This window comes from Polypterus senegalus, chromosome 14 (assembly GCF_016835505.1).
Source record: "Polypterus senegalus isolate Bchr_013 chromosome 14, ASM1683550v1, whole genome shotgun sequence".
NCBI classification, from domain to species: domain Eukaryota; kingdom Metazoa; phylum Chordata; class Cladistia; order Polypteriformes; family Polypteridae; genus Polypterus; species Polypterus senegalus.
Window position 1 is genome coordinate 3,460,869 of NC_053167.1, and position 13,947 is coordinate 3,474,815.

General features: G+C 37.5%; 1 protein-coding gene across 2 annotated transcripts in view; it reads right to left on the bottom strand.

The window, feature by feature from the left end:
- Positions 1-401: 401 nt before the first annotated feature.
- Positions 402-13,947, bottom strand: part of LOC120514783 (serine incorporator 3-like) — a 102,676-nt gene continuing 89,130 nt past the window's right edge. For both annotated transcript variants that reach the window (XM_039735339.1, XM_039735337.1), the window contains exon 10: positions 402-1,283. In XM_039735339.1, the coding sequence (XP_039591273.1) occupies positions 1,145-1,283 (139 nt within the window). In that variant the 3' untranslated portion in view covers positions 402-1,144. The remainder of the gene's footprint in view (positions 1,284-13,947) is intronic.

The window sequence follows — 13,947 nt, forward strand, 5'->3', positions numbered from 1 at the left end:
CATCTGCTGGGTTGTTGTTGCTGGTGCACTGCGCGTCAATCATTTAAAAGCCTATACAAAAAGCTGTCCTTTTGTCACTTCGCATCTCTGTCACTCGTGTTGTGGGGGGTTTCTGAACAGACACTAAGGAGAAGCGGTCGGTTCATCTGCTGGCTTGCTGCGTGTTCTGCTTGTTGTTTTAAGAGCTGGGAGCACATGAAGTGTCTCTGCCAAATGCATTCCAACAACTGCTAGTTTAGATGTCCGCGAACTTGTTTTAAATGTTGTCCCACTGCCTTGTCTCGCGTGATGTTAAAGTGTCTCTCGCAGCACGTCAAATTGTCTTCCGAGAAGATCACGTCTCGTCTCCCTCCCAAGATTTATTTTTTTTTATAATGGAGAGATTTTTCTTATGGCCTGTTTATGTATAAAAAATGCTTTTAATTGATTGCTCAGAATTGTTATCTGATGCTGTCCTTAAATACAGCTGTTACATTGATTTTTATCAAAATGACTTTAGCCTTTTTTTTTTTTTTTTTTAAGAAAGTTGAGATGCCTCTACAGTGGTAAATAAGTCCTCAGTTTTTCTAAGAATATGACACACTAATGACAAATTGATGTCTTATTCTTTTGCCCCAAAGACATTCTTCTCCATTCCTGACCAAATGGAGCTGCACCTGGCGACCACTGGCCCTTCTGTTCATCATTTGAAAGGTTGATCAAAATTATAAAGGCAACAGAGCGGGTAAAGGATAAGCCCGTGGTAGGATACACTGGTCTAGTATGATGGAGCGAACATCACAATTTTCTCCGAATAAACAACAACAGATTGCTGGTCTCCTGTTTCTGCATTATTTTCTACTGTAAATGTGATTTTGTCCAAGTGACAGCTGACACACATGTAGGGCAGAGAGTCACTTGTTAATAATTTTGCAAGTTGAGCCAGGTATTACCCTGTGTTAAATGAAGGGAGAAAACTGCACAAAATAGACTACAGGATTGTCTTGATAGAAGGTATGAAAGTCAGTAAAATGTGTTTGGTATTTACATGAATGGCAGAGCTGTGTAAAAACATTAGAAATCTAGGAAAAATTGGTCAGATTGCCTTTGGCCTATATGTTTATGGTAGTTTTGTTTAAGCAAAGCAGGCAAAAATAAAGCAGATCTAGCTGAAATCCCGAGTGGGGCACACAAGCGGTGCAATCATTGTCCATATATAAAGAAGCAGGCACAGCCAACTTGATGCTATCTTCACCCACACGACAGGCTCTTTACTGGTCATCGTTGTGTAGTTTGCAGAAGGGCTGTAAATAGAAGAAAAAAGCAATATGTATTTAGGAACACAAGTAATTAAGAAAGGGCACATTGGTAAACCATTTCATAACAAACTTTTGTTTAAAATGTGCCACACTACAAGAAATAACCCAATGTAATGCAGCACACTTCATTTTTCCATTCTTCTCACGGACCAATCATCCTTCATCAAAGCAAGCTATCGTGAGGTTCAAGAATTGCACATTTTATATTGGCATGTCCTTTAGTGTACAAAGCTAAGAAATAAGTAATTTTAATGAAAACATGTTTTATTCGATTATGTTTTATTAGTTGTATTCACTAGGAAAGTTCTTTTGGCATAGAACACCAAGTACCACATTAATATTTTGGCTGTGCCATAAACAGATCTCATATAATAGCAGCTCCTCAATAACAACAGTAATTCAAGTGAAAGGTGATTTCATTATAGCTTCATCATACAGGGCGATTCACTCGAAAGAGGCCCCGAATAATCTGTAATAACTCTCCCTAGGACAAAGCAATCTGAACGAAACAACATGCAATGTGCTTCTCAGTAAATGGAGCTTTGAATAACCTGGGATGGACCTGAGTCACAGCGATGAGGTAGGCGCCGGTATTCTAAAGAAACATCCTACCCATCGAAATGATCTACTCACTGATACTACGCATGCGCAGACCAAAATTACGCAACTTAGCATTACTACATTAATGCATTTATTACAGTTTACTGCATAGGTATTTACTGTCAACATTTTATAAGTTGTATATTTTGCATGTGTGACTTTTAATCTTGTACAGGCCATTGTATCCATGCACGAGTAATGACCGTCTTATAAAATCTTTGCATCAGGCTGTGTCTCCGTCGGGCATTAAATGATGCATATAGAATAAATTGAGAAATGTTAACATTTCCATAAATTTGATAGACGACTTCTAAATACAACATGTTAAATGATGACATGGTATAACGTTATAAGTTTAATGTTACGACTTACAATAAATTACGGTAGGATACTTCGACAAAGTAGGACAAATCGTCAGAACACCGGAACAGCCGTTGTGACATTTAACCTTCATTTGCAACTTCTGGGTGCATACCGCTCGTACCCCTTCACTTAGTCACTCATCTTCTCATCAGGATAGTGGTGTACCGTACTGAGCAGTTTAAGCGATGCCAGAATCAACTGGATGATGATCGTGAGTTAATGGAAGGTTACTTCCAGCAACATGGATCAATGTGACACACATCGGCAAGGAACATGGCAGACACTGAATTCTTCTTCAGCAACTGGGTAATTTCAAAGGGGCTTTGGCCATCACGGTCGCCAGATCTGACACACCACCAGACTTCTTCCTTCTTGGGTATATTCAAAGAAAAAGTTTATTGGAACAAGGACTGTGGAAGATTTGAAAGAAAACATCCAACGTGAAATTGCTGCTATTGCCGATACTTTCGCGAACATGGAGCGCCATGTCAGAATATGTCTGGCAGAAAATGGAAACCACTTCCAGCATTGCATGTAATGTAATTGACTACACGTACATCAAGGTATTGCGTATTTTTGGGGTTCAGATTGCTTCATCCTAACGGGAGTTACAACAGAATATTCAGGGCCTCTTTCGAGTGAATCTCCTGAACAATGCTACAAAAATAATAAAAAAAAAAAAGTCTCAGGATTCTCAATGTGAACACTGATGTGGAAGATGCAGCAAAACAGAAGAGGGTGGATGACCAAGAAATGGATTTTACTGTACTTTGAAAAGAGATGAGACAAGAGAACATCAACAACAATATAACAAGCAAAAGGCCCATCAAGGAATGGGGGTTGTAATTTGCTAAACTAAAAACATGATATCAAGCAAACAAGGATTCAGCCCCTGGAAATAAGCTTGGGATATAGTTTCAGTTTAGCCTTACTTACAGTGATAGCAACATTCAGTGGAAACAATGGAGGTTTGGTCGGTGTGGCGTAATGGGGGACCAACACAAAAATCACACAACACTCAAAAATAGCTATGCCTGCTTTAACTAAATTTTATATTTACATTATTGTTCATATAATTTAAAATCTAGGCTTCATGGAGTTTCATGAATTTCATTGGGAAGTGACAACAGGAGGGGCAAAAACACCAAGAAACAGGCATTACCCCAAAACAGACGAGTAGATGTTACTTGTAATATAAATGCTAAATTTCGTGAACAAGACCTAACATACAAGATTTACGGTGTTTCAAATGCTTCATCACGCATTGGGGAACAAAACAAAAAACAGTAGCTTTGCCCATTTTAGCAATCAAGCAATGAAGTTCAGCAGTGTGGAATTAAACATCAATTCCAGAAACCACACCAGGAAATACAAAGAAGTGGAATTCATTGCCCAAACCTAGCAAGGAGTTACTTCAATTATGAAATCCAGCCGTACAGAAAAAGAACACATTTCGACACATGAGAGCAGAGAAACTGATAGAGCGGTAATGGAGATGACAGATGGGACACTTGCATTTCAGCCAGCAATGACAAAAGTGTCAACATTAAAAAAAAAAAAAAACATAACCCATTATATAAATATACCCGGGTAACACCACGTACTTCAGCTAATCTATACTAATAAAAGGCAAAGCCCTCACTCACTCACTCACTCACTCACTCACTCATCACTAATTCTCCAACTTCCCGTGTGGGTGGAAGGCTGAAATTTGGCAGGTTCATTCCTTACAGCTTCCTTACAAAAGTAGGGCAGGTTTTATATCAAAATTCTACGCGTAATGGTCATAACTGGAAGCAGTTTTTCTCCATTTACTGTAATGGAGATGAGCTTCAACGCCGTGGGGGAGTTTCGTGTGACATCATCACGCCTCCCACGTAATCACGCAGTACATAGAAAACCAGGAAGACCTGAAAAAAGCGCTGAAGAAAACATGCATTATATAATTGAGAAGACAGCGAAACAATAAGAAGCGAGTGAGTGACATATACAACCATATTCATGAGTTCTGCTACTTCGGAAACAAAGCACGATGTAAACCTACACTTTAAAGTAAGTTCATAGACAGGCTGCCGCTGGCGTTTGTAATTTAGTGCCTGCCCATATAAGGCCGTCCGTCAGCGGCAATCCAATAGCAAACTGCCACGGGTAAATATTCACGGGTGAAGGACTGTGCTTATGGAGAGGAAGATGAGATGGCCATGGTGGTGTTTGACACAAACTCAGCGAAACTGCGAGAGAAAGTTTTAAGTGCCAGGACTAAGGTAACATTAAATACAGCCATGGACATAGCAGGAGATGGCACCAGCACAGCTGGGAACCTTCGATGCATGTACACCGAGTGGCTCACGTGAACTGACGCAGTGCACAGATAAAGGCAACAGTTCCAAAGAGCGCTGAACAAAAACCGAATTACACAATTGAAAAGGCAGCAAAATATATGAAGCGTCTGATAAGCATATTCATAAATCCAACTACTGCGGAAACAAAGCACACGTTGGAAAAAGTTAATGTCCCGCTAAAGGAAGACAGTGTAAAAAAAACCTGTGCATGCAATGTGTCAGGTCTCAGATAAAGAAGAAGACGAGCTGTTTATTGATGCAGTAAGAAATGAATCGATGAATGAAACCTGTCATCTTTACAACGATTGACAAACACGGAATGTAACTTGAACACAACACATCCTACAAATACGAACCTGATTGAAAGAAATAATGATAATCAAATCCTTGATGACAGCAACACTCAGTAACACTCACAAAACAAATACTGTATATTGACAGTCATGTTACGTTATTTTTAAAATGTTCCTTTTCTTTTTCTAGCTTTTTAACACACTACTTCTCGCTGCGATCGCTGGCACCACCTTAGTTTGAGAAGAAGTCTGAAAAAATATGAGGTTAACACAGAACCAATTCAAGCTTTATGAATAATCGATTCGCCATCAATAATTGTTTTGGTAAAGCCATCCTCCTTCCATTTTATAATTTTTCCGCCAATAGCCATGATTAAATGAACGGTAAATAAAGTAAGAGCAAAGCGAGGGTGACTTATTTAGGCAGGCATATATATGACAGCAACACTCATGACAATGTCAATCATGTTACGTTATTATTAAAATGTTTCCTTTTCTTTTTCATTACTTCTTTAACACACTACTTCTCCGCTGCGAGGCGCGGGTATTTTGCTATATATATAATATATGAATGTCCTCCAAAGAGCGCTGAGACTTTTGATATCATGAACGTGTCTGCAAAAACTGTGGTCTCCTGCCCAGCAAAAGTTGAGCAGCCAGCGCGCGTGCATAGCTGTGCCGGCCTTTGAGACGCTGACTGCGCTTCTGCCTTAAGTCAAAGTGAGCACTTTTAATTTTTTTCATCCTCCCCCTGCGCTATAGCCCAGACAAGTGCAAACACGGGACCCCTTTTCTACACCACGGAAAAATAATATTAAGGAGATTCACACTTTCTTTTTGCACGTATACGATTATGAGATCCTCACCTCGGATTATGAAGACACGCACGAGTGGAGGACTGACAGTGTCATCACAGCTGATTAACGGCCGGGACGTCTCACCAGTCTACACAAGACCCAACGCAACTGTCCCCAAAAGGAGATCATAACGTCAGCGAACACATCTCTCTATACTATATAAAAGAAAAGGCAACTTTCCTTTCTTTACACCTTTTATCCCAAACCAAAGCCTTTCTCTTAACAGTGCAGAGGACACAAAACTAATTTTCTTTAATTGCCGGTAAGGCACATTACCAGAGGCACAAATTTGAACGTTCACATAGAAAATGTAATTTCTATACCACAGCCGTCGTGTAGCGCCTTTCAAAAGGGATCTACTACCGAGAGATGATCCATATACATTTTAGCTGCTGTTAGTTACTTACCTGTTGTGTTACACCGTCTTTAAAATGTAGTTTACCTGAAACCACTCCAGTAGTGCTCAATGTACCTGTACTTCTTAAAACGTTGTTTTACTGTTTAATAACTTATAGACTATATTTTATTATTTTTCCCTTGCACACAGTGACCAAAGCTATACACACACATATAGACACATACAAACATACACACAAGTATATGTATGTGTATATATATATATATATATATATATATATATATATATATATATATATATATACACACACACACACACATGCATACATACATACAGTACATACACACATATATATAATTTGTGCGTGTGTATGTATGTATGTATGTGTGTGTATATATGATGTAGAAGGGTATGTATATATATATATGTAGATATGTATATAGATATGTAGATATGAAGATATGTATGTATGTATGTATGTATGTATGTATGTATGTATGTATGTATGTATGTATGTATGTATGTATGTGTGTGTGTGTATATATATGACAGCAGCAATCCAAGCTGTGAGAAAACACTAAAAAGGAGGCGTGTCAGACGTTGTGGTACATTTTCTGATGCAGGTAGACGAAAAAAACTTTGTGACGCTGCCAAATACACAAAACAATTACTTTGACAATCATGTTACATTATTTTTAAAATGTTTCCTTTTCTTTTCATAACTTCTTTAACACATGACATCGCTGTAAGCGGGTATTTTGCTATATATATATATATATATATATATATATATATATATATATATCACAGCGACACTCATAACAGTGACAAAACAATTACATTGACAATCATGTTACGTTATTTTCAAAATGTTTCCTTTTCTTTCTCTTTCCTTCTTTAACACACTACTTCTCCGCTGCCAAGCGCGGGTATGTATGTGTATGTATGTGTATATATATATATATATTATATATATAATATATATATATATAAATATATATAATATATATAAATATATATAATATATATATATATATATATATATATATATATATAGATATAGATAGATAGATAGATCTAGATATATATATATATATATAGATAGGTAGATCTAGATATATATATATATATATAGATAGATAGATAGATAGATAGATATATATATATATATATATATATATATATATATATATATATATATATATATATATATATATATATATAGATAGATAGATATGAGAACAACACTCATATCAATGACAAAACAATTACATTAACAATCAAGTTACGTTATTTTTCAAATTTTTCCTTTTCTTTTCACCTTCTTTAACACACTACTCTCGCTGGCGGGTATTCTGCTAGTCTATACTAATAAAAGGCAAAGCCCTCACTCACTCACTCACTCACTCACTCACTCACTAATTCTCCAACTTGCCGTGTAGGTAGAAGGCTGAAATTTGGCAGGTTCATTCCTTACAGCTTACTTACAAAAGTTGGGCAGGTTTCATTTCGAAATTCTATGCATAAGGGTCATAACTGGAAGCTATTTTTCCCCATATAATGTAATGGAGTCTTGAGTTGGAGATGGCCGTGGGGGGCGGAGTTTCGTGTGACATCATCACGCCTCCTATGTAAGTACGTAGAGAACAAGGAAGAACTCCAAGCACAAAACACCATTTCACAATTGAGAAGGCAGAAAAACATTATGAAGCAAATGATGCATATGCGGAAACAAAGCACGGCATGAACCGTAAGTTTATATTAAATTAATTTCATAGACAGGTTGCCACTAGCGTTTGTAATTTAGTGCCTGCCCATATAAGGCCGTCCATCAGTACAAACACTACCGGTAAATGTTCACGGGTGAAGGACTGTGCTTATGCAGAGGAAGATGAGATGGTCAGGGTGGTGTTTGGCACAAACTCATTGAAACTGCGAGAGAAACTTTTAATTGCCGGGTCTTAGCTGACATTACACGAGATGGCACCAGCACAGCTGTGAACCTTCGATGCAAGAACACCAAGTGGCTCACGTGAACTGACGCAATGCGCAGACAAAAAGCAACAGTTCCAAAGAGTGCTGAGCAAAAACCGAATTACACAATTGAGAAGGCAGCAAAAAAATATGAAGCGTCTTATACATACAATCATATTCATAAGTGCAGCTACTGCGGAAACAAAGCACACGGTGGAAAAAGTGAATGTCCTGCTAAAGGAAGACAGTGTAAAAAAAAAAAAAACCCATGCATGCAGTTTGTCACATCACAGATAAAAAGGAAGACGAGCTGTTTATTGATGCAGTAAGGAACTAATCGATGAATGAAACCTCTTATCTTTACAACGATTGACAAACACGGAATGTAACTTGAACACATCCTACAAATACGAGCCTGATTGAAAGAAATAATGATAATCAAATCCTTGATGACAGCAACATTCAGTAACACTCACAAAACAATTACTGTATATTGACAATCATGTTACGTTATTTTTAAAATGTTCCCTTTTCTTTTTCTACCTTTTTTAACACACTACTTCTCCGCTGCGATACGCGGGTATATATATATGTGTATATATATATATATAACCCGATCTACATACTCGAATAATGGATACTTTATTCGCCATCAGTGATTGTTTTGGTAAAGCCATACTCAGTGTATTCATTAGATGAACGGTAAAAAAGTAAGGGCAAGGGGAGGATGACTTATTGAGGCATGCAGGCTGTAGTCTTGCGTCAACTCTATCTGAATTGCGATCACATTTGAAAAATATATCTTTTCAAGTTCTATTTAGTCCATATGTGTCAAACTCAAGGGCCGGGCCACATCCGCCCGCGTGTAATTATATCCAGCCCGCGAGATCATTTTATATACTGTATTATTGTTATTAAAGCCCGGGTATATGAAGCGCTGGTAACACAATAAACTACAGATCCCATAATGCAGCGCTTCAGCTGCCTTGCCGAACAGTTACCGCATTAATCAAGTCTACCTTAAGATGCTGCAAGTTATTGCGAAGCTAGCTCACACGATGCTGAAAAGAAAAGTTGATTCTGAAAATAGAGCCTTTAAAAACCGATGGGAGGCTGAGTATATGTTTACTGAACCCGTGTGTCTCATTTGTGGAGCTAATGTGGCTGTAATTACAGAATTTAATCTAAGACGGCACTATAAAACAAAACATCAGGGTAACCTGAAAGACCTGAATGCAATGCAGAAGATACAGAAAGCAGAAGAATTAAATAAGAATCTGACACTTCAGCGGACGTTTTTACCGTGCACAATCACAAAGTGATTTCAATTGAGACTGCTTTTATGGGAGACACAACCACTTGCCCCACTTTCCCTGTTACCAAGTAATGTTAAACCAAGTCGTCACTACGGTGTTCCCAAATACGCACTTTGATGATAAACTGAGCGCACTGAGTTTGCACGGCGCTTTGGTGACTTTGAAGAACAAAAAAAGTCCGTCTACATGCGGCTCGAACCTTGTGCATGTTTGGTAGCACATATCTGTGTGAGAAGCTCTTCTCAGTGATAAAGACTAACAAAACAGCACACAGGAGTCGCCTCACTGATGAGCACCTGCAATCCATCCTGAGAATCTCCACAACACAGAACCTCACACCAAACAGAAACGAACCTGTTGCCAAAAAAAGATGCCAGGCGTCCAGCTCTAAAATGACATATGAGCAAAGACAACTGAATGATTTGATTTGTTATTGCTGAAAGGAACACATTTTATTTATATTTCTAGGTTTTAGAACTTGAACAAATACGATAGTTCATAATATCCACGCAGACTTGCACGTAAGAGCGGGTGTCATCTGTTTTAACAAACAGCGTATTGCACTGATACGAAATAGCTGTGTGTGTATATATGTAGATATGTATGTATATGTATATATATGTTTATATATGTGTGTGTGTATGTATATATATATGTATTTGTGTGTATATATGTGTGTGTATGTATGTGTGTATGTATATGTATGTGTATATGTATAGATATGTATATATATATATGTTTGTGTGTGTGTGTAAATATATATACAGTATATATATTTATATTTATATATATATATATATATATATATATATATATGACAACAACACTCATCACTCACAACAGTGACAAAACAATTACATTGACAATCATGTTACGTTATTTTCAAAATGTTTCCTTTTCTTTTTCATTGCTTCTTTAACACACTACTTCTCGCTGCGAAGCGGTATTTTGCTAGTATATATATATATATATATATATATATATATATATATATATATATATGCCAGCAACACTCATGACAATGACAAAACAATTACATTGTCAATCATGTTACGTTATTATTAAAATGTTTCCTTTTCTTTTTACTTCTCCGCTGCCAATCGCAGGTATTTTGCTATATATATTTAAATAATATAAATAGATAGATATGACAACGACACTCGTATCAATGACAAAACAATTACATTAACAATCATCTTACGTTATTTTTAAAATGTTTGCTTTTCTTTTTCATAACTTCTTTAACACACTACTTCTCCGCTGCGAAGCGCGGGTATTCTTCTAGTCAGAAATAAAATCCAAAAATGATATATCCTTCCTGCTGGCATTTTGAACCTACTTGAAACACCAAAAGGAAAATAAAGGATTGTGAAGCGAGATATCTACAATCCAACAAGCTGATGCAAGAACAGATGTGTATCTGCCGTAAATACAAATGTCTTGACAGTAAGCATCGGGAATGGGAACATTTACTCAGTAACAGGGCACCACTGCCAACAACAACATGGTCTCAGCCATTAACCTGTGCACAAAACAGTGGTGCCAATGTGGCAAAGTATCATCCAAGATGATGCTGAAATTATGTCACAAGTAAAACTAATCAAAATCATGAATGCCTCAGAAATATATGGTACAAATTCAGACTGGAGCTAAATGAATTATAGAATGACTAAAACATAAGAGTAATAAACAGAAAGTACAAATCAGTCCTGAATAAGATATTCCTCAACAAGAAAGTACAAATCAGTCCTGAATAAGATATTCCTCAACAAGACCCACACTGATTAACTTGCCAAATTAACAATACAGAAACAATAAATTATTTTTAAGTTCTATTTAGAATAATAGCTAATCTGATATTTTTCACCATTTTTTAATAGCAGCGACGTGATTAGTTAGGCATATGACTACCAGACTGTGCAGACAAAATTCGCATACGAGTGGATCGTTACACCTCACCTTTTACGCATATCACTTTAATAAATTTATATTTCAACAGAACCCTCTCTTTTAAACTCTCTACTTCCAGTGAGGATGTTTATTAACCATCTTGAACTAACAGCACCATCTACAGTATAATTAACACACAGCACTGTACTTCATTCCTTCATTGGGGCCAATGCCATAAGTTCATTGAATAAATCAAATGAAATCCCAACTACTCCTCAGAATTATAGACTAGTCTGTGATGTAAAATAGACTGTTCCTTTTTACGGTTTCACAGTTTAGAACTTTGCAATTTCTCCAATTCAGGAAGTGCTTTACTTTTTTTTTTAATTTGAGCACTGAAGTGCTTTCTGCTTAAGATCAGCTGCAAATAAACAGATGGTCTATGACTCACCCAAACATGACCTAAATACCTTATGGCAGATGGTGTACCACAAAACTAGCTACGGAGGAGATGTTTTTGAAAACTAAATGAGAAAAATGCTGACTGAATGGTAGAGAAAAAGATTGCTAAGGCAGTGACTACAACATTGAGAGAGATGTGGATTAATCAAATTAACCCTGCAGAGCTGGTAAATCATAAAATGCTACTGAGTTCGGCTGTCCAAAGGCAGGGTTTTAAACTTTAAATGTTAAGCTTTCACTATAACATGAAAATTATATAGTTTTTCACAACCTATTTATTATCTGCATTTCTATGCCATTCATTCTAAAGTGTTTGATGAGTGAACTGTCCATGCAGCCCAGTAGGTCTTCTACCTGGGATATCAGACAGGCAAATTGTACTCACCTTTAAAATAATCTGCACCTCTACAGTGCCATCTTATAGTACTAGTTTTAAAGTTCTAATGCACTTACTCTAATAACATAGTAATCAACTTCTCCAATCAATCTTTTCTATTATTGGGATGCAAAAGATAGTTGTCTGTCTCAACAGTACCATGCATTAGGCAGGAATCAGACTTCCTACAGTATACTGGTGTGCATAGACATGTCTTTAACTGTACTTGACTGTGTTTAATGTCCAGAAAGGGCCCGATGGTCTAGGTCAACAGGACTTTTACTTTGTCTTTTCCCTAACAACCATAAGCCTTCAAAGATTTAATTTTTATTTAGTTTCCATTTTTTTTTATTCCTTTCCACATTTATTATGTACCAGTAACGGCGTACTGCACAATAACGTGCAGTGAATACACTTGGCTTGTGCATTCCTAGTTTTCATCCTGTTTCTCTGTATGCTTATCATTCTTTTGCTCAGAGGTTGATGCACTTGCTGCTTCCTGAGCAGCTCTTCTTTTCTCCACCCTAGCGGCCCGCTGCTTTTCTTCTTTCGTCTGCATCTTTTCGCATTAAAGCTGATTAAGTTAGTTTTTGTGTTGCAATTACTTAGTATGTTTTCTTTAATTTTTCACTTAAGCTGGCACTTAAGTCTTCAATCTGCCTCAAGAATGATTAGCGAAGGTGGTAGGGAATGAGAACGGTGCCCATACGCACGCGCCACACTGCTGCGCTCTGCCGACAGCTGATTCTACAATAAAATAAAATAAAAATAAAAAGAGTAATAAAATTCATCACCCAAAAAGTGGATAGTAGATGTCGCGTGGTATATGTGTACCAAATTTCGAGTCAATAGGTGAAACGATTTTTCGAGCTACAGGTGATTTAAAATCATGGACAGACAAACAAACAGCCACGGGTGCGTATTATATAAGAAGATTTCTGTAATTCTATCAACTTATGAAATGTATGTAAGGGGCTCCTAGCTGGCAAGATGGGCAGGATCTGGAGCACTAACAGGATGATTCAAAGCAGCCAGAGACACACCCAGGTTCAGCAACTGTACACAGATCAGTCACAATATTAAAATCTCCTGCCTGATATTGAGTAGGCCGCCTGTCCATGCCTGGATGAATCAGAGCTGTTTTGGTGGCAAAACTCCACAAGACCTCTGAAGGTGTCCTGTGGTATCTTGCAGCAAGACGATAACAGCATATACAAGTCCTGTATTACTGTATATGAGGTGGGGCCTCCATGGATTGGACTTTTTTCTAGGAAACCCCACAATTACTGGATTAAATTGATACTTGGGGAATTTGGAGGCTAAGTTAACATTTTGAACTCTTCAAGAAATACCATTGTCCTGAAGGTGTGTTATGTGATCTGCAACAATCTTTAGGTTTTGTTATGTGTCACAGCAACATCCACATGAATGCCAGAAAGCAAGGTTTCCCAGCAGAACATTGCCCAGAGCATCACACTGCCTCCATCGACTTGTGATCTTCTCATGGCGCATCCTGCTACCATCTCTTCCCCAGGTAAAACAATATACATGCACCCAGCCACCCACATCTCTCTATTATAAAAAAAAATCTTGGAAAGAGACAAGACATGATTGTCTCAGAGACACTTTCACATCCCGCAAGATAAGTCTTCGTGCCAAGCGATGTAACCATGCCCGGGGCTGGAAGCCCTGCGAGATAAGAGCTTATACAAAGAGATTTAGAAAGGTCCTACATGGTTATGTCAGACACATTTCTTGTAGACAGAAAGAAACGATATTAACTCATGGGCAGTTATACAGTAAGTTGCGTTGACACAA